The sequence below is a fragment of the Hyperolius riggenbachi genome, chromosome 4, assembly GCF_040937935.1.
Source record: "Hyperolius riggenbachi isolate aHypRig1 chromosome 4, aHypRig1.pri, whole genome shotgun sequence".
Taxonomy (NCBI): Eukaryota; Metazoa; Chordata; class Amphibia; order Anura; family Hyperoliidae; genus Hyperolius; species Hyperolius riggenbachi.
Window position 1 is genome coordinate 69,201,478 of NC_090649.1, and position 27,745 is coordinate 69,229,222.

A 27,745-nucleotide genomic window follows, 5' to 3' on the forward strand; every position below is an offset into this window, starting at 1 on the left:
ACGTCAGACGCCTCCGATCCAGCCCATAGCGCTGCCTGGAACTCATTGGTCCGGGCAGCGAAGGGCTCTGGCGGGGGGGGCGCCCTCTTGCGCCGCTGCGTGCGGGCGATCGCCGCAGAGCGGCGGCGATCAAGCTGTACGCGCGGCTAGCAAAGTGCTAGCTGCATGTACAGCATTTTAAATGGAGCAAATCGCCCCACCAGGGGCTGAGATATCTTCCTGCGCGGCATAGCCCGAGCTCAGCTCGAGCTTACCGACAGGAAGGTTAAGTCTGGTGACTGCGATGGCCACTCCAAAATGTTCCAGTCTTTAATCTGCAATCATGCTCTAGTAGTGGACTTGGAGGTATGCTTGGGATCATTGTCCTGTTGAAAGGTCCAACGTCTTCCAAGCCTTAGGTTTGTGACGGACTGCATCACATTTTCATCCAATATCTCCTGGTATTGAAGAGAATCCATGGTACCTTGCACACGCTGAAGCTTCCCTGTACCTGCAGAAGCAAAACAGCCCCAAAGCATGATTGACCCCCCGTCATGCTTCACAGTAGGCAAGGTGTTCTTTTCTTCATAGGCCTTGTTCTTCCTCCTCCAAACATAGCGTTGATCCATGGGCCCAAACCGTTCTAATTTTGTTTCATCAGTCCACAGAACACTATGCCAAAACTTTTGTGGTAGTATTCTTGCCCCCTAATGGCTGCAGATCTGACGCTTCAAGTCCGCCAGGAGAAAAGCGCAATATACAGGTAAATGTTTTTTGTCTTGAATCCTTGTCTTGTCTTATTTTAATGGGACAGCACATTTACACTGTAATGCCTGGTACACACCATGCAATTTCTGATCAATTTTCCAATAATTTCTGATGGTAATCGATCAGAAAAATGACCAAAATCAGATCAGACCCGTCAGAACTAATCGATTCGACCCATCTATCAGACAGGAAATTGCATGGTGTGCACCAGGCATTATACAAGCTGTACTATGACTGCTTTACATTATATCAAAGCGTCATATCTTGAGTGTTAACCCATGAAAAGATATTTACAGAAACGTGAGAGGTCTACTCACTTTTGTGAGATACTGTATGTGCATGTATGTGCGTGTGTGTGCGTGTGTGTGCGTCGTGCGTGTGTGCGCGTATGTGTGTGTGTGTCATATTACAAAGCATTAAAGGAGAACTGTAGTGACATTTATGTGGAGGTTGCCATATTTATTTTCCTTTTAAACAATACCAGTTGCCTGGCAGTCCTGCTGATCGATTTGCAGTAGTGTTTGAATCACACCAGAAACAAGCATGCAGCTAATCTTGTCAGATCTGGCAATAACGTCAGAAACACCTGATCTGCTACATGCTTGTTCAGGGTCTACGGCTGGTAGTATTATGATTTTTTTTTTATTAGATAATTTTGTTTGATTATTCCGTTAAATCGAATATAACGATTTTTCCAACATGTCTGATCGGATTTTTATTGAAAAAACGGGATAAATAATTTGTTTTTCTTGATTGAAGAAAGCAGTTTTTTTCAATTTGATCATTTAGTCGAATAAACGGGAAAATGCAACGTTTTTATTGTTCCATGTATGGGCACCATTAAACACAGAGGATTAGCAGGCTAGCCAGGCAACTATTGCTAGGGACCCTGAGCAGTAACGTAAATTAAAAGATTTCACTTACCTGGGGCTTCCTCCAGCCCACCGTAGGCTGTGAGGTCCCCCCTGGTGTCCTCTGTCCTCCTGGATCCTCTCCGTGTCCCGCCGGCGGCTCCTCCTGCCGACGACACCCGGGCCGGGTATCGGGCGACTCTTCCTGGATCCTGATGCTCTTTGTCACCACGCCGGCCTCTACGCGTCATCACGCCGGCCGGCGTGATGGGTCTGCATATGCGCGGTTTTCTAACTCTAAACCGCACATGCACAGACCTGTCACGACGGCCGGCGTGATGACGCGAAGTGGCTGTGTGATGACAACGAGCATCAGGATCCAGGAAGAGTCCCCCGACACCCGGCCCGGGTGTCGTCGGCAGGAGGAGCCGCCGGCGGGACACGGAAAGGATCCAGGAGGACGCCAGGGGACCTCACGGCCTAAGGTGGGCTGGAGGAAGCCCCAGGTAAGTGAAATTTTTTAATTTATGTTACTGCTCCTGGTTCCTTTAAAAGGAAGTAAATATGGCAGCCTTCATATCCCTCACCCTTCAGTTCTCCTTTAAATATAGAGTAATTACAGTAGGAAAAAGTTCTATACATTGCCTCTGTATATTGTACTTACCGGGGCAGCGGTTTAGCACTCAGCAATAGCTGCCCCCATATACACTATCAGTACAAGATTCCTATAAATGGTGCCAGGCTTCCTCCGATCTTATGACAAGGCATGTTTGGCAATATCATCCAATCGCCTTTCACTCGAAATGTGTCCAAGAATTCACATAATTTAGAGGCTATAAATAGCCGGTGTTGCCCAGCGTGATAAAAGAGTGCCTGAATTCCATGGAACACATGCGCAAATATTTTCCTAACAGCATCAAGTCGTATTCTGGCAGAGCAGGTATTCTTCTCATCCTAAATGGCACAATTGTTCTCTTCTGCGCATAGGTGCAAATCCGCGGTGATAACGGCGGAATCTCAGAGCCATGATTAACATTCCGTAAGGATAAATCAACCTCATGTTCAAGTACAAGGCAATGAGGCAATGTGAATGGTCCACTGCAAGGGAACCACTGCCATCTAATGGACAAACAGAGAAGTGCAGTACATGGTAATATTCTGTGTCCGATTTGAAAATGTCTAAAGTAAAAAGCTCTGCACTCACCAGCCGACGGGTCCAGCGACGTCCCCTTGATGACGGTCATTAGCAACGTCTCTATGCACTATGTCACATGTCGGGAGAGAACAAGACTTCAAATGATTGCGGTGCTCTGCGCGGGAGTTGTCGGGGATCTTAGCGATCCGAGGTGACAGTCGTCATTGTGTACCGACGCTAAGTGAGGTTCGCGTGGTCGTGTGCCTGTACCCACGTCGCGATATCACGGAAATGATGGCACGGCGCTCAAAAAAATCGCCAGTTGTAACTTATGATATAACGAATTGGTTGCTTAGCACGGATAATTGATAGAACATTAGTAGCAAAGAAAATAGTCTCATATTTTTATTTTTAATTATATTGTTTTTTTTTTTTTATAACATTGCATCATTCTCTAATAATTACAGTTTACATACTACACTCAGCATTTTAAATGATGAAACAGTGCAGAGCTAATGACCCTTTGAACTTTACTCTGCAGAAAAACCTTAAACAACAAACAGTGAGAGACAGCTTGGGCGCAGAGCTCAGTGAAGCTCTTTTGCATAGATAACAACTGACTTTTTTTAACTCTTCCTGTATTGGAAACAATATTAGACTCACATCTGTGCTACTAATGTTCTATTTCTTAGCTGTACTACACACAATTCATTATATCATAAGTTTATTTTCACTTCAGATTCCCTTTAACCTCCCTAGCGGTAATCCCGAGCTGAGCTCAGGGTGGGAGAAATTAGCTGGGAGTGGTAATCCCGAGCTCAAATGACCTGCTTTCTGGGCATTTTCTGAGTCACTCACATGATCGGCACTGTGTAGTGGGACTCCAGCATGTCTCCCAGGTGCCTGCAGTAATCTCCCGCCGCCGGGATCTACACAGCCCCGCTCTTCTTCCGGGGACTCGGCACCAATCAGTGCGGCGGAGCGTCGTGACATCATCGGGGGAGGGACTAAATTTTAAAGTGATCCTGAAAAGTCACACAGGGCATATGGAAAACATAGACACATGCACCCTGTATGTGTGATTAGAGACAAATCAGGAAGAATTATACACTAATATATGTGTGTGTAATCCCCCGTTGATTAAAACTGGATAAAACTAGTGAATGAAGCTATTCCTCTATACAAACTTACCTATCAGGCCAGAGCCCAGTTTAACAAATTCAATAAAGTCTGGAGCATATGGGTAGACTCATTTGAGACAATAACGCCTATTCCCAACTTGGATATCACAACTACAGTACAAGATTTACATCTATAATTTATGCGAAACAACAAGGGAATATTATAGTACGACTATTAGTAATGCTTAAAGATGATTTGTTAAAAGTATAATATATATACCCCTATATATATGTTCATATAATCTGAAGTACATCTTTCTCTTTTTTTTTTTTTCTCCCCTGATGACGCAAGATTGCGAAACCGGTCGGGAAGGCGACAGGCGGCACCATTTTATTTGAGGTCTTTTATTGACCATTTTATGCGCGCTACTTTTTCGGGGTTCCCAGTGCACGGGCCCCGTATGTGAGTTTCTTTTATCCTTGTTTTTAAATTGTTTTACTTGTTATGTAATAAAGACAGTTTACACTAAAGCTGGCCACTAACGGTCCAATTTCTAGCGAGAAATCGTTCGAGAGATCAGAAATTCTGATCGGACGAAAAATCGTTCACTACACCATTAACTAACCAATCATTGCTTCCTATCTATCACGACCACCAAGAAAATCCAAATTTTCGTTCGACGAAAATTCATTCGGGCGACATTTTTTTCACTCGTTCATAATCGATTGTGTCCACCAATGGAGATTATTTACAACCAATCCGATCAGAATTTCTGATCGCTCGAACGATTTTTCGCTAGAAATTGGACCGTTAGTGGCCAGCTTTAGATGTGCCGTACATCTCTTTCATGTCACTATCCTACTGGACTCCCCTTTGGCGAGTCTCTGCAACCTCAGGATATCTAATATATTCCGGAGGAATCTGTGGTGTGCAACATCGCTGGTGAAACGACACCATTTGAAAGTTCTGCAGACCATCTATCAAACTCATTTACAACCTTATAATGTGGGTTGTTGGAATCTGGTAAGCCTTGCTTCTTTACCTTTTTGTTCGAAGATCCTGTATACCAGAAAATGACGAAATCTGTATTACTATAGACCTGCGCTGACTTTATACATACATCTTTCTCTTGCTTAGCAACTGTTAAATCTCCTGTTGATGGTTGTAGCTAATGGAGGAAATGTGTTTATTTTTTCGTTGTCTGTTTTGATCAAATTTAATAAATGTGTGTGTGTGTGTGTGTGTGTGTGTATATATGCGTGTCTAATTCCTCCTCATTTTTCTCTAATCACAAGTTGTAATTTGATCTCTCCCCTGTGTCACTGGACTGCCATGGCAGAGATGGCAGATTAGCTCATTTGGAATCACAGGATGACAATATAGCCATTTGGTTCCCAACTGTTTCTGCCTTACTGTTACCGTCCTCTGCCTGTATTTTGACTACTCTCTGCCTGCCGCCTGCACCGACCTCTGCCTGTATTTTGACTACTCTCAGCCTGCCGCCTGCACCGACCTCTGCCTGGATTTTGACTACTCTCAGCCTGCCGCCTGCTCCGACGTCTGCCTGGATTTTGACTACTCTCAGCCTGCCGCTGCACCGACCTCTACCTGGATTTTTACTACTCTCAGCCTGCCGCCTGCACCGACGGCTGCCTGGATTTTGACTACTCTCAGCCTGCCGCCTGCACCGACCTCTGTTTGGATTTTGACTACTCTCTACCTGCTGCCTGCACCAATGTCTGCCTGGATTTTGACTACTTTCTGCCTGCCACCTGCACCAATGTCTACCTCGATTTTGACTACTCTCTGCCTGCTGCCAGCATTGACCTCTGCCTAGATTTTGACTACTCTCTGCCTGCCGCCTGCACTGATGTCTGCCTGGATTTTGACTACTCTCTGCCTGCCTTATTTGTACAGTTTCAAAATTTGTAAAGTTTATTCATATATTTAATTAAATCAACAAATTTGTGTTCCAGTCTTTTATTCGTATGCAGAATGTCTACCAGGCTTTTATTCTGACATATTTTGGTGAGTTATGACTTAAGAATTGGAGGCCTAAAATTCTTGAAAAAAAATTACCGCTTTTGACTCATAATTCCAGACAGAAAATCACCGCCAGGGAGGTTAAAGGACACTTGAATTAAGAGGGATATGGAGGCTGCCATAATTATTTCCTTTTAAACAATGATGATTGCCTAGCTGTTCTGCTGCATGCTTGTTCAGAGTCTATGGCTAAAAGTATTAGAGGCAGAGGATCAGCAGGACTGCCAGGCAACTGGTATTTCTTAAAAGGAAATAAATATGGCAGCCTCCATAGCCCTCTCACATCAGGTGTCCTTTAACTGCAGGCAATATTAGGCTGCTGACAAATGAAGTTACCTCCTTTGCCAAATACAGAAGTGATCTCACTCATGGCCTTCTCGTAAACTTCAGGCTCGGACAGGATGAACACAAGTGACCAAAATGTTATCTAAAATAAACAGAGAGATCCACATGTGAGTTATTGATGCCAGGAACACTATAGAATACTGTACACCTTTATATACACAGATCAGTCAACCATTAAATCCACCAGCTAATATTGTATAGTGCACGACTTTAAAATTCGATGGACTCTACAAGCCCACTGAAGGTGTCTTGCGGTATTTGGCACCAAGACCTCTAACCTCCGATGTGGGACATCCATGGATTGAAATTTTTTTCTCAACATATCTCACAGATGCTCGAACCAACTGGTCAGGGGGTGTAACTTCAGTGGTCTGGGCCCCCCCACAGAAGTATCGTGGTGGGCCCCCTTCCATTCCACACTGCGCCGTGGCCAGACCATGACTTCCTGCATCATGGCTAGACAAAGACCACTCTAGTGGTTGTTATGCCCCTCCCCCTTCTTCTGCAGAGTAAAAGCACATGGAGCGCCGTTATACTCTTCCTCCTTGGAGCTGAACGTTGTATGCTGCCCCCCTGAGGCTCCTGGTAACATGACATGCATCATGAGCCAGGCATACAGCATGCAGCTGCCTGGAGGTAGAGCAGACCCAATGCGATGCAGCACTTCTTGCATTGCTCTACGGTCCAGTTCTGAAACTCACATGCCCATTGTATTTGCTCGCACAGGTCAGCACGGGCAATCTCACTAGTCTACAGCCCACATACAGCAAGCTATGAGGCACGGTGTATTCTGACATCTCTCTTATGGCCTCCCTTACATTTTTTGTAGCAGTATGTGTTACAGCAGCTCTTCTAAAGGATTGGACCCGATAGATAGATAGATAGATAGATAGATAGATAGATAGATACTCTACACTCTACTACTCTTGCATCAATCATATCAATGAGACTTTGGCACCCTGGGCACCATTGCCAGGTCACTGGTTGCCCCTTTTTGGATCAATTTTGGTGTGTACTAACCACTCCATTCCTGGAAGAAAATCTGCCATTTTGGAATTGACAGGGCAAACCGCTTTGCGGCATTGGTTCAATGGACCCTGCATTAGTTGGCATGCGAAAGCAAATGCATATTTGCATGAGCATTGCCTCATGAATAGCCAATAAGGCCAAATTTGCTCAGCCAGTTGTGTCAGGTGTTCACTTGGTGTTTAATGCACACATTTAAATTCTCTGTGCAGCATTTTGGAATTGATCTGATGTCCATCATTGTAAGCTGCAAAAGAAAGACAGCACACTTCCTGTACAGAGGAGCACACGGTTGTTAGTTTGAGACAGAGTGCAGCAATAACTCTTGGGACAACCCCCCCCCCACCCCCCCCCCCACCCCCCCCCAACAAAATTGACATTGGGCTCCCTCCTTTGATCCACACCACGCCCAATACCCCGGTAACTAGTAAGACAGACGCACCTACACACTCCCCCAACCCCCCCCCCCCCCACACACACACACACACACACACACATAGCAGAGTAGTGCAGTGGAGCAATGTAATATTTACCTGTTCCAGCAATGTGTCTCTTCTATTCTTTCTGGCAGTCACACGCTCTGAACTTCCACACCTCCTCTTAATTATGTGACATACCAAAGGAGCTAGAGGCATGCAGCATAGAGTGTGTGGCTGTCAGGGAGATCAGAGGAGACTCAAAGCAGCACTGGAGCAGGAAAATATTAAAATACTCCACTGTGCTACTCTTGCAGAAGGGGGAGAGCAAGGTCACTCACGGTCACTTTAGCCTGAGACTGTACAACATGTTGGTTCCTTATGAGTTTGACACCCTGGCATATAATGTTATGACCATGGGTGGACACAGCATCACTGCTCTTCATAACATAAACTCCATTGGTTAAGTTAATAATAATCCAAACATTTGTATAGCGCTTTTTTCCTGCTGGACTCAAAGCGCTCAAGAGCTGCAGCCACTGGGACGTGCTCAGGAGGCCACCCTGCAGTGTTAGGGAGTCTTGCCTTGAACTCCTTACTGAATAGGTACTGACTCTAGCCAGGATTCAAGCCCTGGTCTCCCATGTCAAAGGCGGTGCCCATAACCTGTACACTATCCAGCCACTGGCAACTTCTTGCATTGCTCCACGGCCCAGTTCTGACCCACACATGCCCATTGTATCTGCTTCTCTGTACTTACAGGGTTAGCGTTGGCCTGCGATGCCCAAAGCAGCAACAAACTGTTGTTATATGTGGAATTTCCTTTCAGAGTGTCCAGTAGGTGATGCAATAATGTCTGCAAAAGATTTATGAAAAGTATTAATTTGTAGAAAATATAAAGTACTTCTTATGGATGTACTGTGTGGAAGGGTGAGCAAAGCGGTAACAGTAAAAAAGGGCGCAGGAGGCTAATGGACAAATCGGGCGCCGCCATTCACTCCCATAATAAATATCGTTTAATGGGCGCCCGATAGGAAAAAAGGGCGCCGGAGAAAAATAACGTTTTAAAAGCGGTGCCCGGAGACTTAATGTTTTATTACTGCTTCTCATGATTACACATTATTTAATGATTTATACATTTTTTAATATTATTTTTAAACGAAAAACAGTACAATATTTTTTTCAAACATTATTTTTAAACGAAAAACAGTACAATTTTTTTTTTACATTATTTTTAAACGAAAAAACCGCACTATATGTTTTTGAAACTTTATTAATGCTTATCACAGGGGGGTCTTAGGTTTAGGCACCAACAGGGGGGTCTTAGGTTTAGGCACCAACAGGGGGGTCTTAGGTTTAGGCACCAACAGGGGGGTCTTAGGTTTAGGCACCAACAGGGGGGTCTTAGGTTTAGGCACTAACAGGGGGGTCTAGGGGTTAGGGGTAGGTACAGGGAGGGTTACTTAGGCACCAACAAGGGGGGTCTTAGGTTTAGGCATCAACAGGGGGGTCTAGGGGTTAGGGGTAGGTACAGGGAGGGTTACTTAGTAATTTTTTTTTAAACGTTATTATACGTTTCACTATTTAAACGAAAAATTAACGTTTTTACAATTGCCGATTTAATGCACATTATTTAATGATTTATAACTTTATAAAACATTAATTTTAAACGAAATACAGTACAATACATTTTTAAACGTTATCCATGCTTATCGTTTAAAACCCCGCGCCCTTTTTTCCCAGCGCCCCTTTTTAACGTACGCGAGCAAAGCACCCTAAGAAGGAAACGCAGACAACGGGAGCCCAATGGTGCAGTACATCACAAAGCATTTGAAAATGAGGCGTCCTGATTGTTGTATTCCTCTGCAGAAAACAATGAGAGAGGAACCCATAAGAGAAGCGCCGCACCTTAGCGCTGTCCTCGGCCGGCTTGCTTTCCTCTGCTTCAGCTACAATGTTTTTAAACAAGTTGAGGAGCCACTGTTTGGACTGGGACCAGTCTCTGCGAGAGAGAAGAGCAAAGATAAAAGTGTGTATGGAAACAATGCCAGTGCTGCCCTGTACTTCAGGCTCCGCCTCCTGGATTCATCACAATTTATTAACCAAAGCATTGCTGATTAATACAGGTAAACAGATCTCATAAGACAACAAATAAAGACATATTTCCCTTAGTAAATGTAGGCTGTGATGAGCGACTCTCTGCCTGTACTATATTCATTATGTTGGTACAAGTGACAAAACAGAGGCTCCAACAAGTATAAAATACACTAAAAACAGTTAAGACGACTGCCTTTGAGACAGACGACTTCCAACAAAATCGTGCTATGACCCCTCTGGAGGAGCCTCTTGCGATGGCCATGCGTGTCACTTCCTCTTCCTGCTTCATTCAGTGCTGCACTTCTCTAATAGAGAAGACAGGGGTGACCCGGAAGTTATCACATAGCCAAGATGGCAGCCGCGATTTTTAAATTGAAATCGAACAAAAACTGCTGGGTGTTGAACAGTGATTCAGGCATCAAATGAAAGAGGAGAGCACAAGCTACAGAGTGGTATGCATCTTTAAGTACTTTACAGTACTGGTCTGAGTCTTAAAGGCATGCCCATGAGAGGTGCTCGGAGTCCCTTTAAGCCTTCGATCGGCCGAAAATATTCACCAGGCAGATTGGCTAAAGACACGTTGAAGTGGATCGTGGGCCACTATACACCCGCTATATTCTTTGCAGAGGCTGCCCCAACCATGAGAACCATTTAGCATGTTTACAAGATTTAAGGCCTGGGGCCCCCCACAGATTGCCAATTGCTGTAGCAAATGCTCAGTGTTTTGGCTAGCGTTAGCTATAGCGATTACCAGTGCAATTTGTAGGGCGATTGGAAGCCATGTACAATTTACTGTTGGTGATTGTACAGTGCTTACAATCTGCATTTTTCAAACATACTGTGTAAATAAAGTTTAAGACATTTAACAGGCCTCCCGAGGTTCTTTCCCGATCGCTCCTAGCGTATAGCACAAGAGGTCATAGGCGCTTCTTTATCTCCAAATAGGGAAACGCCAATGACCTTTCAAGCTGGAAGGCGGGGTTACACACCAGAATCCGGACCTTGGGAGACCCGACAAGTAGATTACACTTTATTTAAACAGAAAAATCACCGACAAAGTATACAAAAGCGATTTTGCAGCATTCCTTTCTTTTTTTTGCATTGGACCGCAATTGCTCCAAAAATTCCCAGAGTTCACAAAGACAAGAAAGTTAGGGCTTGTTTCCACTGTTGCGACGCGATTCGACGGCAATCCGACGCTTGTAAAAACGCATGCGGATGCGTTTCTGCATGCGTTTTTACCCGCGATTTTGCGTGCGATTTCGCATGGCAGGGTGCCATGCGAAATTAACCATGACACTGCCAGGGCAAAATAACATTGGAAAAGGTGCGAAATCGCACGCGAATCGCGGGTAAAAATGCATGTTAAAAACGCATGCGTTTTTACTATTAAATACATTAGCGGCGATTCGCACGGATTCCCGACGCAGGCGAAATCGTTGCCTCTTTTGTGCGTTTTTTCTCCGCAACAAAAAACGCACAACGCCACCGCAGGAGTGGAAACAGCCCCATCCACTCACATTACATGTGCGAATCCGCATGCGTTGGACGCATGCGGATTCGCGATAGTGGGAACGAGCCCTAAGGATTTCTGCACTCTATATCCGACAATACAAATCCTCACTTTAAGAACCACTCTGGGATCTGTGAGCCATACTCAAAGCCTTCATCAAATGTGCGGAAATGGTCTTCAAACTCCTTTATGGTGTCCTTGCTTGTAGGACAGACGCCTTTCCCGAAGAGCGTGTCCACCACGGAGGGGTACATCACACACCTACCAACCAAAACAGTACAAAGACACCGGGGTTAATGCAGCTGTTAGCACCCATATGGAAAGCAAATTATCTGTAATGAGCAGTCAATCAGTTCAAAGGCACTAGAGATGGCCAATGGATGCTAATTATTCCAGTTTCCATGCAGATTTAATGGAAAATGTATAAAGCTTGGAACTGGCCAATCAAATGCACTGCCTTTGGACTTGGTCAAGTTCCAGGCTGCATACAATTTGTATGCAATCATTTTTATGCATCTCACTGGCCAGATCTCAAAGGGAACCAGAGACAAAGCACCCTTGTGTATTTTACCATATATATCAGTAAGAACATTGGAGAAAACACCTACCCTGCTCTCTGTTTCATCCTCACTGCTAAGAGTGTCTGTTAACAGTTGTGATAAGAATCCCGGACTGAGCATTCAGTCTGGCTTTGCAGGGAATAATTATAGCTGAGTCATTATAGCAGAGCCACAAGGGGGCAGGCTTGGGCTTGAAAAGACACCAGAGAAGACAGACTCCGCTATAATCTTTCCGTAGCAAAGCTAGACTGAGTGCTCAGTCGGGGATTCTTATCAGAGGTGATAACAGTCAGATTAAACAGAGAACAATGAAACAAAGAGCAGATTAAATGTTTACTGTCATGTTCCCACTGATTTATAAGGTAAAATACAAAAGGGTGCTTCATCTCTGGTTCTCTTTAAACAATAACTGTTAATGGCACATAGAAAGCATACCCACTTCTCTAAAAATCCTGGTTTTAGCATCAAAAACACTCCCTATACTGTAGCTGTATATTAGTATGTAGCCCAGCCCCTCCCACTGAGGCTTAGCCCAAGCTGTTTATTATGCAGATTCTCCCTTCCCCTCCCAAAGAATTCTGGGAAACCAGAGATCTTTTCTACTGGCTTTAGAATTTTCCGTAAACGAACATTCCGTAGAGATACCGCCTGCTCTGCGCAGCCACATTCTTACACCCCCTGAGCGCGGCCGCGAGCAATCTTCAATTTTAATGTCAAAGATTGCTTAGAGGTTTACAGTGCAGGAGGGGTGATCGGAAAGCCTTGGACCATGTGCAGTATAATGGCAGTCACTGCTGAGGGTACCAGAGGAGAGAGACTCAGTCCACACCATGTTCTCTGAAGCAAAGCATCCGCAGCACATCCAGCCAGGATCCCAAACACTGACTGAAAAAAGCCCAAATAACAGAGACTATAGAAAGCTGCAAAGCACAATACCTAGATGAATGGAGGAGTGACATAAAGAACTTCCAGAAACTCACCGTCTACTAATCACTGCAGAGGGAGTATACAATGGCTCCATATCTGGAGAGGCTACACCACCACAAAGACAAACAGACCCTGAGCCTGTACCGTCTGAGTGCCCACAACCTGGAGATAGAGACAGGGCGGCACAGACAGACATGGAAGCCCCGGGAGGAGAGACTGTGCAGGCCATGTGGGGTCCCTAGAGGATGAGGCCTACTTCCTGCTACAGTGCAGCAAATACAGTGGGTTGCAAAAGTATTCGGCCCCCTTGAATTTTTCCACATTTTGTCATATTACTGTCACAAACATGAATCAATTTTACTGGAATTCCACATGAAAGACCAACACAAAGTGGTGTACACATGAGAAGTGGAACGAAAATCATACATGATTCCAAACATTTTTCACAAATAAATAACTGCAAAGGGGTGTGTGCATAATTATTCAGCCCCCTTTGATCTGAGTGCAGTCAGTTGCCTATAGACATTGCCTGATGAGTGCTAATGACTAAATAGAGTGCACCTGTGTGTAATCTAATGTCAGTACAAATACAGCTGCTGTGTGAGGGCCTCAGAGGTTGTCTAAGAGAATATTGGAAGCAACAACACCGTGAAGTCCAAAGAACACACAAGACAGGTCAGGGATCAAGTTATTGAGAAATTTAAAGCAGGCTTAGGCTACAAAAAGATTTCCAAAGCCTTGAACATCCCACGGAGAAATGTTCAAGCGATCAATCATAAATGGAAGGAGTATGGCACAACTGTAAACCTACCAAGACAAGGCTGTCCACCTAAACTCAAAGGCCGAACAAGGAGAGCGCTGATCAGAAATGCAGTCAAGAGGCCCATGGTGACTCTGGACGAGCTGCAGAGATCTACCGCTCAGGTGGGAGACTCTGTCCATAGGACAACTATTAGTCATGCACTGTACAAAGTTGGCCTTTATAGAAGAGTGGCAAGAAGAAAGGCATTGTTAACAGAAAGCATAAGAAGTCCCAATTGCAGTTTGCCACAAGACATGTGGGGGACACAGCAAACGTGGAAGAAGGTGCTCTGGTCAGATGAGACCAAATTGGAACTTTTTGGCCAAAATCCAAAACGCTATGTGTGGCGGAAAACTAACACTGCACATCACTCTGAACACACCATCCCCACTGTCAAATATGGTGGTGGCAGCATCATTCTCAGGGGGGTGCATCTCTTCAGCAGGGACAGGGAAGCTGGTCAGAGTTGATGAGAAGATGGATGGAGCCAAATACAGGGCAAACTTGGAAGAAAACCTCTTGGAGACTGCAAAAGACTTGAGACAGGGGCGGCGGTTCACCTTCCAGCAGCACAATGACCCTAAACATAAAGCCAGGGCAACAATGGAATGGTTTAAAACAAAACATATCCATGTGTTAGAATGGCCCAGTCAAAGTCGAGATCTAAATCCAATCGAGAATCTGTGGCAAGATCTGAAAACTGTTGTTCACAAACGCTGTCTATCTAATCTGACTGAGCTGGAGCTGTTTTGCAAAGAAGAATGGGCAAGGATTTCAGTCTCTAGATGTGCAAAGCTGGTAGAGACATACCCTAAAAGACTGGCAGCTGTAATTGCAGCAAAAGGTGGTTCTACAAAGTATTGACTCAGCGGGCCGAATAATTATGCACACCCCACTTTGCAGTTATTTATTTGTAAAAAATGTTTGGAATGATGTATGATTTTCGATTCACTTCTCACATGTACACCACTTGGTATTGGTGTTTCACGTGGAATTCCAATAAAATTGATGCATGTTTGTGGCAGTAATGTGACAAAATATGGAAAACTTCAAGGGGGCCGAATACTTTTGCAACCCACTGTATGCACCTGCGAGGACTGCCCCCTTCCAGAGACTCTCCGCCCACATCCCAGATTTCACCTCCACAGATGAGGAGAGGAAACTCTACATCCTACTGGGGAAGAGGAAACAACTGTGCAAATAGCTGCCTGATATGTCACGGCCTGCCACCAACTAAGAGGAACATGATACCCCACGGACTATATACCCCTTATACTGTCCCTATACCCTCCTCACCCCTATGGACTATTTACCCCATATACTGTCACCTATAGCCTCCCCATGCCTATAACCCCCACAATCACCCCATCCCATGCTAACACTAATGTTTTGCTTTGGCAATGCTACTGTAAATATATTTGGTCCTGCCAATAAAGCTTTTTCTGGATAGAATAATAGAGTGCAGCTGAAACTGAGTGACTATCCCTTCTGAGGGAGCCAGAGGAAAAACTAGAGTGCAGCTACAGCAGGGGCATTTCCACGACACTAGGGTGTGTTTTTTGGGGTAACATAATGTTTAGAGACAGCCCTGATATGTAATTCCAGTAGTGCTCTTACTGTACAAGTTTGTAGAGGTCCAGGGTGCCCTGATGACTCAGCTGGTCCAGGTGCGATGAGAATTCAGTGCACAGTTTGGCCATGTGTTGGTTCAGTCGGTTCTGCGACAGTCTCAGCTTTATCATTTCATGGATGGCACCGTGTGACTTGAAGAAATTCTCCTTTTTTATGGATGCTGTATTTGGATTGGACAAAGACAGGTCATATGAAAACAAATTTGCCTGCACAGTAAATCACCTAACAATTTGCACACAAAAAAAAAGCATCAATAGCAAAAATCAAAAGGAAAAAAAAAAAACATAAAAAGAAAATAACAAAAATAGTCAATCAGCAAGAGGGGAAATTTAAAATGTAACTTACTGTAGGTTAAATAAAATATATTGCACGTCATTTAACCCTTTATTTGTGTTTTAAAGTGACACTGAAGCAAAAAAAACGAACAAAAAAACTTATGATATAATGAATTGTGTAGTACGGAAAATTAATAGAACATTAGTAGCAAAGAAAAGAGTCTCATATTTTTATTTTTAGTTACATAGCTTTTTTGTTATAACATTGCATCATTCTGTCATATTTGCAATTACAAACCACACTTTGATTTTTAAACTATAAAACAGAGCAGAGCTAATGACCATTTGAACTCCCCTGCAGTAAAACCTTATCTCAAGCTGCCTCTCACTGTTTCTTTGATGTATAAGTGATTCAGAAAACAAGACTGTCTCCCACCCAAGTTTGGTCGGAAAGCTCAGAGAAGCTCTTTTGCATAGATAACAACTAAAGTTTCTACACTCTTCCTGCAATGGAATCAATATGAGACACATATCCGTTCTACTAATGTTCTATTTGTTAGCTGTACTACACAAACGATTCATTATATCATAAGTTTATTTTCACTTCAGATTCCCTTTAATGTTAATAAAGCGGATCCAAGATGTAAAACTAACTATAACAAGTAACTTGTCTATATATCTTATCTAAAGTTTAGATAGTTTACACAGCAAATCTAACTGCAACCAGCTTTAATAGAAAATGATTATTTCTTCCTGTGATACAATGATAGCAGCCATGTTGTTTGTAAACATTACACAGAGGCAGGCTTATCTGCACCATCAGCACTCAGACTGTGAAAAAAACCTAATCCCCCCTCCTCCCTTCTGCCTCTAAAATCAATGGCTAGTAACACCTCCTCCTCCCCCTGCCCAGACTGAGCTCCCATGAGCCCTTGCTACCTGTGGGCGTGGTTTATTTAGTTTATAGGGAATTAAAATATTAAAACAAAAAAAAAAGTATTTGGCTTGAGGAATGCCCTATAAACAATAGGAAAGGAACACAATTATGCAATGAGTAAAAGTTCACCTCGGATCCACTTTAAACTACCTTTTTGCTCCAGCAAGCTATTATCCTGTAAGCACAGAGAATCGTACCTCTTTGCAGCTACAGCCACTTCAGTCATGTAAGGTGGACTGTTCAAATCTAGAGGTATATTAGAAGGTCAAAGGCCATTTCTGAAATATGGGCAAATCCAGTCATATGTTAAAGCACATTTGACGAATGACAAATAGCAAGTATAAAATGTCCCTTTGGCACATTTTTAAAGAGAACCAGAGCTGAAAATCAATAGATTTATACATACCTGGGGCTTCCTCCAGCCCCTTCAGCCTGGATCGCTCCCACGCCGCCGTCCTCCGCTGCCTCTGTCCGCCTGTACCGGGTCCAGTACTTTCGGCCAGTCGACGCAAGCGTAGTTCGCTCCCTCCGTACTGCGCATACGTACAAATCCGGAGGGAGCCCCTGTGCATGCGTACAACTGGTCGCGTCCGGCGGAAGTGACGGGACCCGGTACCGGCGAAAGAGGCAGCGAAGGATGGCGGCGTGAAAGCGATCCAGGCTTATGGAGCTGGAGGAAGCCCCAGGTATGTATAACATCTTTCTTTCATTTTTCAACTAGGTTCGTCTATGGTTCCCTTTAAGGACCAAATAAGAGAAAACGAGAAAATGTCCCTATCAGATAACCAGTGAGAGGGTGGTAGGCTCTACTCCTCTCTGTGTATCTGTGACTGTCTGATTCAGGTGTGGTGTGTAATCTATACCTCTTAATAATTGATGGGCAATGCTGTCTAATATGCTGGCAGGTTAGTGGAAACAATAAATGTAGCTGAGCAGTGAAAAGTATACACCAATACCAAGGAACAATAGGAGAGAGATTCCAGGCCACTAGAGCTTTCAGTCTACAGACAGGCATCAATGTTTTCATGTACTCTTTGTACTCAGTACTGGACTCTTCCACGACGTTGACGTGCTCTCACGGAAGAGGCCTAACCACTAACTAACAATTGAAACATAGTGGGAACCTGGGGCAGCTAGCCACAAATAGTCTACACATTTTCTAAAGAACAGCAAAAAATAGTACTAGTACTGAATAATCTGCGCGCTGTTTTTGGAAGCTAACGACCTCCATTTGCTGCATCTGTTTTGAACGCAAGTTGTGTAATCTGCCCGTGTTTTGGACTCTGCACATCTATGCAGCTGGGCAATTTGGGTGCAACCTCCATTTAAAAGCGCTGCCAATTTTCTCCTGTTGTACAAAAATGTAAGTTTACTTGTGTCTAGCTGCATTCATGTGTATCAGTTTGCATTCAGTTTATCCAGATTAGGGTTTAGTGCATAGATTGCATCTGATTTGTATTCAAGGTGTGTATTTAAGTCCCTGAGGGACGCTGCGCACCTCTGTTGGTTTCATTTCAGTTGCAGCCTGATTAGGAGTGCTGCCTATTTTATGCTGTTCTTCAGTAAATGTGTAGGCCATTTATGGCTAGCAGCCTCAGGTTCCCACTATGTTATAATTGTTAGTTAGTGGTTAGGTCTCTTCCGTGAGAGCACGTCAACGTCGTGGAAGAGTCTCGTACTGAACAATCTGCGCGTGACGCAAACTGTTTCTGGAAGCTAACATCCTCCATTTGCTGCATCTGTTTTGAATGCAAGTTGTGTAATCTGCCCATGATTTGGGCTCTACACATCTATGCAGTTGGTAAGTTCGGATACAGCCACCATTTGGAAGCGCTGCCAATTGTACAAAAAGCTTTGTTGAATAATGTGGGCATTTTTATGGTAAATGTAACGATTGGTGTAGCAACACAGACATCTGATTATGTGTGATCTGCAGAATCACCAATAATACAGACGCTATACCTGATTATGTGGTGATCTGCAGTATCACCAATAATACAAGTATAGCTGGCAGACTACAAAGTATAACTAGGAAAAAAATGTGTCAGCACACCGTCTTTCCTTCAATTCAAGCTCTTTTATTGAGCCATGCGATACAAAGGTATAAAACCGACAATTGTTTCGGGGGCCGCGTATGCCATCTGGTGGTCAAGATTCATTGATGACATCTTCCTGCTGTGGCAGGGCCCCGCTGACGAACTTATGGAGTTCACCACATATCTCAATAATGTCTATCCTGGAATTGTCTTCAATCCAGAGATATCTACCACGCACATATCTTTCCTGGACGTCATGATTGTGTCAACTGAGGGGAGACTTGAGACCTCCTTATACAGGAAACCCACAGACAGAAATACTATTCTGCACTACAGCAGCTCACACCCAAGCCATCTCAAAGAAGGATTACCAGTATCACAATTCCTGAGGGCACTGAGAATATGCAGCAACACTGCCACTAGGGAAGCTCACCTAGACGAAATGGAGAGAAGGTTCTTAGAAAGGGGATACCCCAAGCCCATTCTGGCAAAAGCCAAGAAGCGAGCTCTTGATCTTCACGGTGGAGCAACCACCGGAAGATCGGAAGTGGGCATCCCCTTTGTCCATACTCATAGTGCGGCCTCGGGGTGCATCAAGCAAGCGGTCATTAAGAATATGGACATACTACAGGCCGATCGCACACTTACAGCCGCAGTAAAAAATAAGCCCCTGTTCGCATATCGATCGAGCCCCAGTTTGAAGAATTCTTTGATACAAGCCGACCCTGTGAGTAAGTACAGCAAGGACTTTATTTTTTCCAACAAGAAAGGCTGCTATAAATGCGCAAATTGCAATGTTTGCAACTCCATAACAACAGGATCTGTGTTCTACCACTCTAGAAGTGGCAAGAAATACCATATAAAGGAGTATTACAATTGTAACACAGACCATTGCGTGTATATGTTAAAATGTCCCTGCGGACTAGCCTATGTTGGCAAAACTACCTCTCCTTTTAAAGTGAGGTTTCAGAAACACCGAAGCGACATAAACGTCGCATGGAGAGCATATGAGAAGAAAGAGAATTTGGACTACACTAAACCAGTAGCCGTTCACTTCATTGAGAATAAACATGGAGCATACCAACTCAGGGGACAGGTCATCGAACAGGTAAAAGTATCCTTGAGAGGTGGTGACAGGGACATTAAATTACTTCAGAGAGAGGCCTTTTGGATTTATGAACTGGGCACAGTACAGCCTGGAGGCTTAAATAAGAATAATCCATTGACCTGCTTCATTAAGGAAAGATAGTATGAAAATTTATAGAGAATAATGGCTGTCCTTAGGTTCCTATTGTCTTATTAACTGTTCCCTTTTCTTCACAGGATTTTAATAATCACATGGACACTCTTATTTTGATGTCTTGCCGTATATGTTTAACATTAGTATGCCAATAGTAGTATTAGTATGCTATGAGATTAATATGTATGTAAAACATGTTTTCTCTTTATTGTCTTTACAGCCCATGGAGGTGATTCTCCCGTCCATTATGCCTATGATTACACCCTGGTGGGTAAGTTTGCTGTAGCGCTTGTCTAACGACACGCGTATGCCACATTTTAGATTTATGGTACTAGTGTGCAGCTTATTCTTGTTGTTTTCAAACATGTGTAAGTGTATGCACCAGTGGGGAGCCATGACCCGATTCATTGCCAGCAGACCCCAGTGCAATGTCCCCTTGCGTCAGATTGGTCTATCACGAGATTCCCCTTGGGATGATACGCCCACCGAGGGCGGGACTGATAGCCATGCATCATGTTGGCATAGCGATGGTCGCATGCCAACAGAACGCAGCTGTGTGACGCGTGGACGGTCACCACGCCTACCTACAACGGCGCACGGAGCTCCGTCATGTGTGGGCGGAAATGGACAGGGTGAGCGGCGTACCCTACTTCTCCAGATCCCTCTACCTATGACAGGCGAGGGGCGGAGCTTGGAGCAATAGCGCGCGAAGACAACCAACTTACCAGATTGGCCGGCAACGGTTCCCTTTGACACAAGCGCTGCAGCAATTATCCACTATCCAACAACGGGGTGTGACTGGAGAAACCTCCAAGAGGTATGAATGACAGCATATAATAGCGTTGAGTACATTGCTGGATTCTGATGCCTTTTTAAGGGTTTTGATTACAGGCTGCAATTGACTTTGGGGCATAATCATGTTGTAAACAATGGAGATGACATCATTATTTTGCATCACTATGGGTGGATCGTTGGGGGAGGGTGTTAGTATATATGGTGAAGTGTATCTGCATGCATTTGTAACTACGCCTTGAAGAAGGGGGACCCTGCGCGGCCCCCGAAACAATTGTCGGTTTTATACCTTTGTATCGCATGGCTCAATAAAAGAGCTTGAATTGAAGGAAAGACGGTGTGCTGACACATTTTTTTCCTAGTTCTACTTGAGACACTGCCTATGTCCCAGTGTCAAGCACCCGACAACGATTTTGATGGTGTGCCCTTCAGAACCTTTTCTCCTCTAGACTACAAAGTATGTAGTGCTTGGTGCAACAGTAACAGAATAGTTTAGCTAGACCTCACCAGAGGAGCTGGTGGGCACTATTGGTACACAGTAACTGAATATTTTGACTAAGCCTCACCAGGAGCTGGTGGGTACTATTAGAACACAGTAACTGATTAATTTGGCTAAACCTCACCAGAGGAGCTGGTGGGTACTATTAGAACACAGTAACTGAAAAATATGACAAAACCTCAACACAGTAACTGAATAGTTTGACAAAACCTCACCAGAGGAGCTGGTGGGTACTATTAGAACACAGTAACTGAATAGTTTGACAAAACCTCACCATAGGAGCTGGTGGGTACTATTAGAAGAGCACCTCACCAGTGACAAGGGCTCACTGGTGAGTAGACAGGTCAGACAGGCTAGGATCAGTAACCGGCGGGCAGGTACAGTACAGAATTGGCAGACAAGAGAGTAGTAAGATATCAGTCAGGGTTCAGCAACAAAGTCAGATGGGCAGAAGTACAGAAACGATAAGCAAGAGCAGAGTCAGAGGGTAGCCAGAGTCATACACAGAATATCAATATACAGTAATACAAAAATCCTAGTCTTGTGTGAAATCCCTGGTTTCCTCCCAGATCAAAGCACACAGGATACTATCTAAGGTCTGAGCGCTAACACGTGAGTATTCGCAACAGCAGACAAGTTGCAAGTGAACAGTGAAGGCTTATGAAGCAGAGGAGACCCCACGGCCACGCCCACAACAATCAGCCAATCCGGAGCGCTGTGAGTCTTCTCTGACGTCAACCGACTGGCTGGTCAGCTGACGCGCCTCCTCCCCGCATAAAGGTCCTGTCTCTGCGCAGAGCCAGGAAAGGAGTTCTCACCGTTACAACCTGAAATGGGGAGAACCCCGAGGAAGCACATTTCAAATTATTATGGGCAAATTCTGCAAAGGATAAGAACTTGGCCCAATCCATCTGGGCATCCGCCACATAGCACCTAAGGAACTGTTCTAAGGACTGGTTAACACTTTCAGTCTGCCCATTAGTCTGTGGGTGGTAGCCGGAGGAAAACGATAGATTCATACCCAAATGATGACAAAAGGCCCTCCAGAACATGGAAACAAACTGGACTCCCCTATCTGACACCACACTCTCTGGGATACCATGCAATCTGAAAATGTGGTGAATGAAGAACTCTGCCAGTTCCTGTGCAGAGGGGAGTCCGTCCAAGGGAACAAAATGGGCCATCTTACTGAACCTATCGACTACCACCCATATGACTGTTTTCCCATCAGATCTGGGCAATTCACCCACAAAGTCCATGGACAGGTGAGTCCATGGCTGCTCAGGCACCGGTAATGGCTGTAGTGTACCCACAGGAGCCCGTCTAGAGGACTTACTCCTGGCACAAACAGAATAGGTTCCAACAAAGTCTTTACAGTCAGAGACAATAGAGGGCCACCAGACACATCTGTCCAGCAACTCCTGCGTGCGGGCAATACCTGGGTGACCTGCATTCTTATGGGCGTGAAAAACATGTAGAATTTGAAATCTGAACTGGAGTGGTACAAACAGAATCCCATCTGGTTTCCCTTCGGGAACCTCCTGCTGAAAAGGGTTCAAGACAGATGCCCAATTTTCCCAGGTCTCAATGTCAGGGGCGTCAGAGGACTGTGGTGACTCTCCCTCCACTTGAATCTCGGTAGCGCCTATAATGACTTTCTCCAAACAATGATGACGACAGTAGGAGGACCAACTCAACAGTTGTCTGGAACTCCAGTCGATCTGAGGGGAGTGTTTCTTTAGCCATGGCATACCAAGAATTACAGTGGAGGTGGACATTTTAAGAACCAGGAACTGTATTTGTTCTTTATGCAACACTCCTAGCTGACATGTTAACACAGGAGTCTGAGTAAGTGGTTGTTTCCCCTGCAATGGTGAATCATCCATTGTGGTAACCACCACCTGGCGTCCCACAGAAAAGAGAGGAAAACCAATTTTAACGGCAAAATCATAGGCCATCACATTAACTGCAGAACCCGAGTCTATAAAGGCCTGGGTGGAATGAACCTGACCCTCCCTGGCAATAGAACACGGGAGAAGTAAACGATTGTTTTTTAGAGGTAAGACTGGATCGCCTAGGGTAGTACCTTCAGCTACACCTAGGCAATAGAGTTTTCCGCCTTTCTGGGACAATTTGCCACTATGGGCTTGATTCACAAAGCGGTGCTAACTGTTAGCACGCCTGTGAAAACCCCCTTAGCACGTCTAAACAAGCTTTTCACGCATAAAACTTTACGCGCGCAAAAGTTTATGCGCGTAAAACTTTACGCGCGTACTGCACAGAGCACAGGGCGCTCCGTGCGAAGTGCCCATTAAAGCCTATGGGACTTAGCGCGCGTAAAACTTTGCGCGCATAAAACTTTGCGCACGCAAAGTTAGCGCGCGATCTGATTGAGAAATCCGGTGCTAACCTACTTAGCACCCTGGTTAGCGCGTCTAAAGACTTAAGACGTGCTAAGTAGGTTAGCACCGCTTTGTGAATCAAGCCCTATGGGCTTGATTCACAAAGCGGTGCTAACCTACTTAGCGCGTCTAAAGTCTTTAGACGTGCTAACCAGGGTGCTTAGTAGGTTAGCACCGGATTTCTCAATCAGATCGCGCGCTAACTTTGCGCGCGCAAAGTTTTACGCGCGCAAAGTTTTACGCGCGCAAAGTTTTACGCGCGCTAAGTCCCATAGGCTTTATTGGGCACTTCGCGCGGAGCGCCCTGCGCTCTGTGCAGTACGCGCGTAAAGTTTTACGCGCATAAAGTTTTGCGCGCGTAAAGTTTTATGCGCGAAAAGCTTGTTTAGACGTGCTAAGGGGGTTTTCACAGGCGTGCTAACAGTTAGCACCGCTTTGTGAATCAAGCCCTATATGTCCTTTCTCTGCACAATATAGACAGAGTTTCTCAGCACATCTCCTGTTCTTTTCAACCTCCGAGAGTTTGGTCTGTCCAATCTGCATTGGCTCATCCAGAGGCGGAGGGGAAGGAACAGGAGGTGAAAAAATACCAGGAGCGATTCTCCCTGGGATTTTACCCCGAGTTTGCTTTTAGTAGCGAACTCGCCGATCAATCTTGATTGCCAAGGATATAGCCTCATCCAAGGACTTAGGCTCAGGGTGCCCTAACATCAAATCGGCTACAGCATCTGACAATCCCGTCAGGAAACAATGCAGCAGCGCATACTGCCCCCATCTGACTGATACTGCCCACCTTCTAAATTCAGCTGCGTAAGTCTCGACAGGGCTGTGCCCTTGTCTGAGAGTCTTAAGTTTCCTCTCAGATGTTGTAGCCAAATCGGGATCGTCATATATAACTGCCATCGCTTTAAAGAAATCCTGCACAGAGGCCAAAGCCTCACTACCCTCGGAGAGACTGTAGGCCCAGGACTAGGAATCCCCAGTTAATAAGGTCTTTAAAAAAGTGACCTTCTGGTTCTCTGTAGCTGAAGATACTGGCCGTAACTCAAAATATTATAAGCACCGGTGCTTGAAGTTTCGAAAATCAGGGCGATGCCCCGAGAATCTTTCAGGAGGAGGCATCCTGGGCTCAATAACTAGAGAGGAGGACACTTGTGCATTAGGACCTTTAAGACGGTTAACTGTCTCAGCCAATTGGTCAATCTGGGTCTGCTGTATGTTAACCGTCTTGATGAGATGGTTAATGGTCGTGGTCAAAAGTTCAACCCGACTGCACAGTGTCTCCATAATTTTTTGGTCTGCTGTTCTGTAACGATTGGTGTAGCAACACAGACGTCTGCTTATGTGTGATCTGCAGAATCACCAATAATACAGACGCTATACCTGATTATGTGATGATCTGCAGTATCACCAATAATACAAGTATAGCTGGCAGAATACAAAGTATGTAGTGCTTGGTGCACCAGTAACAGAATAGTTTAGCTAGACCTCACCAGAGGAGCTGGTGGGCACTATTAGAACACAGTAACTGAATAGTTGAATAGTTTGACAAAACCTCACCAGAGAAGCTGGTGGGTACTATTAGAACACAGTAACTGAATAGTTTGACAAAACCTCACCAGAGGAGCTGGTGGGTACTATTAGAACACAGTAACTGAATAGTTGAATAGTTTGACAAAACCTCACCAGAGGAGCTGGTGGGTACTATTAGAACACAGTAACTGAATAGTTTGACAAAACCTCACCAGAGGAGCTGGTGGGTACTATTAGAAGAGCACCTCACCAGTGACAAGGGCTCACTGGTGAGTAAACAGCTCAGACAGGCTAGGATCAGTAACAAGCGGGCAGGTACAGTACAGAATCTGCAGACAAGAGAGTAGTAAGATATCAGGCAGGGTTCAGCAACAAAGTCAGATGGGCAGAAGTACAGAAATGATAAGCAAGAGCAGAGTCAGAGGGTAGCCAGAGTCAGGCCCGTTTTTAGGGTTGTGCGGCCTGTGCCGCTGCCCTGGGCGCTGTTGTGAGGGGGGCGCTGTAGAGGAGGGGGGAGCCGGAGCCGCGGGGAGGGCAGCCCGACCTCTCCTTCCCTCTCCCCAGGCCGCCCTCCATGCTCCCCCCTCAGACGCAGAGTAATTACGCAGACGGAAGCGCTGTGCATAACTACTCACCTTTCTGCTTTCCACTCGCAGCTGATCTCCTCTCGTCATAGACACTACTACACACGCTGCTTCCGGCTAAACAGTAAGCAGCGTGTGTAGCAGCGTCTATGACGAGAGGAGATCAGCGGCGAGTGGAACGCAGGAAGGTGAGTAGTTATGCACAGCGCTTCCTGCTGCGTAATTACTCTGCGTCTGAGGGGGGAGCACGGAGGGCGGCCCGGGGAGAGAGAGGTCGGGCTGCCCTCCCCGCGGCTCCGGCTCCCCCCTCCATTATGGGGCAGGGGGGGGGGTGGACCTACCTAACCTATACTGGGGAAAGCTGCCTATCTAACCTAAACTGGGGGCACCTACCTAATCTAACCTATACTGGGGGGCACCTACCTATCTAACCTATACTGGGGGGCACCTACCTATCTAACCTATTCTGGGGGGGGCACCTACCTAATCTAACCTATACTGGGGGGCACCTACCTAATCTAACCTATACTTGGGGGCACCTACCTATCTGACCTATACTGGGGGGCAGCTAACTAACCTATAGTGGGGGGCACCTACCTATCTAACCTATACTGGGGGGCAGCTACCGGGGGCAACTATACTGGCTCACCTATGCCTGGCTACCTATACTGGGGGCCTATAGCTGGCTACCTATACTGGATTACCTATTCTTGGCTACCTATACTGGGGGGACCTATACTGAGTGCAACTAGAGCTGGCTAACCTATATTGTGGGCGCCCATACCTTGCTGGGGGCACAATTTTTACACCCTCGCCCTGGGTGCATTTTAGCCTACAAACTGCACTGGCCAGAGTCATACACAGAATATCAATATACAAACAAAACAAACAAACACAGAATATTTATATCGCGCTTTTCTCCTGGCGGACTCAAAGCGCCAGAGCTGCAGCCACTAGGACGCGCTCTATAGGCAGTAGCAGTGTTAGGGAGACTTGCCCAAGGTCTCCGACTGAATAGGTGCTGGCTTACTGAACAGGCAGAGCCGAGATTCGAACCCAGATCTCCTGTGTCAGAGGCAGAGCCCTTAACCATTACACTATCCAGCCACCTATATTTACAGTAAAACAATAATCCTAGTCTTGTGTGAAATCCCTGGTTTCCTCCCAGATCAAAGCACACCGGATACTATCTAAGGTCTGAGCGCTAACACGTGAGTATTCGCAACAGCAGACAAGTTGCGAGTAAACAGTGAAGGATTATGAAGCAGAGGAGACCCCACGGCCGCGCCCACAACAATCAGCCAATCCGGAGCGCCGTGAGTCTCCTCTGACGTCAGCCGACCGGCTGGTCAGCTGACGCGCCTCCTCCCCGGATAAAGGTCCTGTCTCCGCGCGCGATACAGCAACCCTATGTGCAAAAGACAAACCCGTCCTCAGAGTACTAGATGCCAGAGGCACGGGCGAAGTCCCTGAACAGGAAGGCAAGGCGGCTGCGGAGACACTCTGCGTGCTCGCAGCCGCCATTACTGCGGATGTTACAGTAAATAGGTAGGAGATCATTAAGGGTCATCAATAGGTAGCGGTTCCATACAAGCCATACAGTTATTCTCTTCAACACTGGCGGAAGTGGCATGAACCAATTGTTCTTAACATCAAAACAATGATGCTTTGCCAACCAAGAGGAAGATTTGCTACCCACCAATTGCAAAGTGCCTCCTGATGTTATGGGTCATGTAGGGTGGAATTATTCAGGGGGCAGAGCCCCATCTTCATGGGCTACAGATTCCTTAGGGAACAAGGGCTTAATACGGCTTAGGTAGGGGTCAGTTAATCAGTCAGGTCTAGCTCTTGATAATAGTGACATTGTTGATTTGAGAATAAAGATGTCAGCCTCCACATTTCTCTCACTTCAAGTTCCCTCAAAGATATTTGCAGCTGGCTCTGTGGGCCAGGCTGCTAATTGGCTCAGCATCATCAGACTGTTCAGTCTCAAAGTGGGCGGGGCGCAGACAAAGCTTTCTGTAGAGCCAACATCCTGAACCTCTGGAAGTCTGTGCTATAGAAAGTGGATGGTGCAGGAGCTCCTCACTGGATAGCACCAGAGAATATATATGTTGAGGCAAGTGTCAGTCATGTGATCTGTAGCAGTTAGCCAGGCCCAGTGCTAGCATAGGGGCAACCTGGGCAATTGCCCCAAGGCCCCCAATCGCTGCCTGGCCTCCCACATGTCC

At 45.5% G+C, this 27,745-nt stretch overlaps 1 protein-coding gene across 2 annotated transcripts in view; it reads right to left on the reverse strand.

The window, feature by feature from the left end:
• Positions 1–27,745, reverse strand: part of CYP39A1 (cytochrome P450 family 39 subfamily A member 1) — a 119,117-nt gene that overhangs the window by 62,339 nt on the left and 29,033 nt on the right. For both annotated transcript variants that reach the window (XM_068279053.1, XM_068279052.1), the window contains exons 3-7: positions 15,202–15,376; positions 11,407–11,556; positions 9,594–9,687; positions 8,446–8,541; positions 6,235–6,325 (exon numbers count right to left, since the gene is read on the reverse strand). In XM_068279053.1, coding sequence (XP_068135154.1) covers positions 6,235–6,325; positions 8,446–8,541; positions 9,594–9,687; positions 11,407–11,556; positions 15,202–15,376 — 606 coding nt within the window. The remainder of the gene's footprint in view (positions 1–6,234; positions 6,326–8,445; positions 8,542–9,593; positions 9,688–11,406; positions 11,557–15,201; positions 15,377–27,745) is intronic.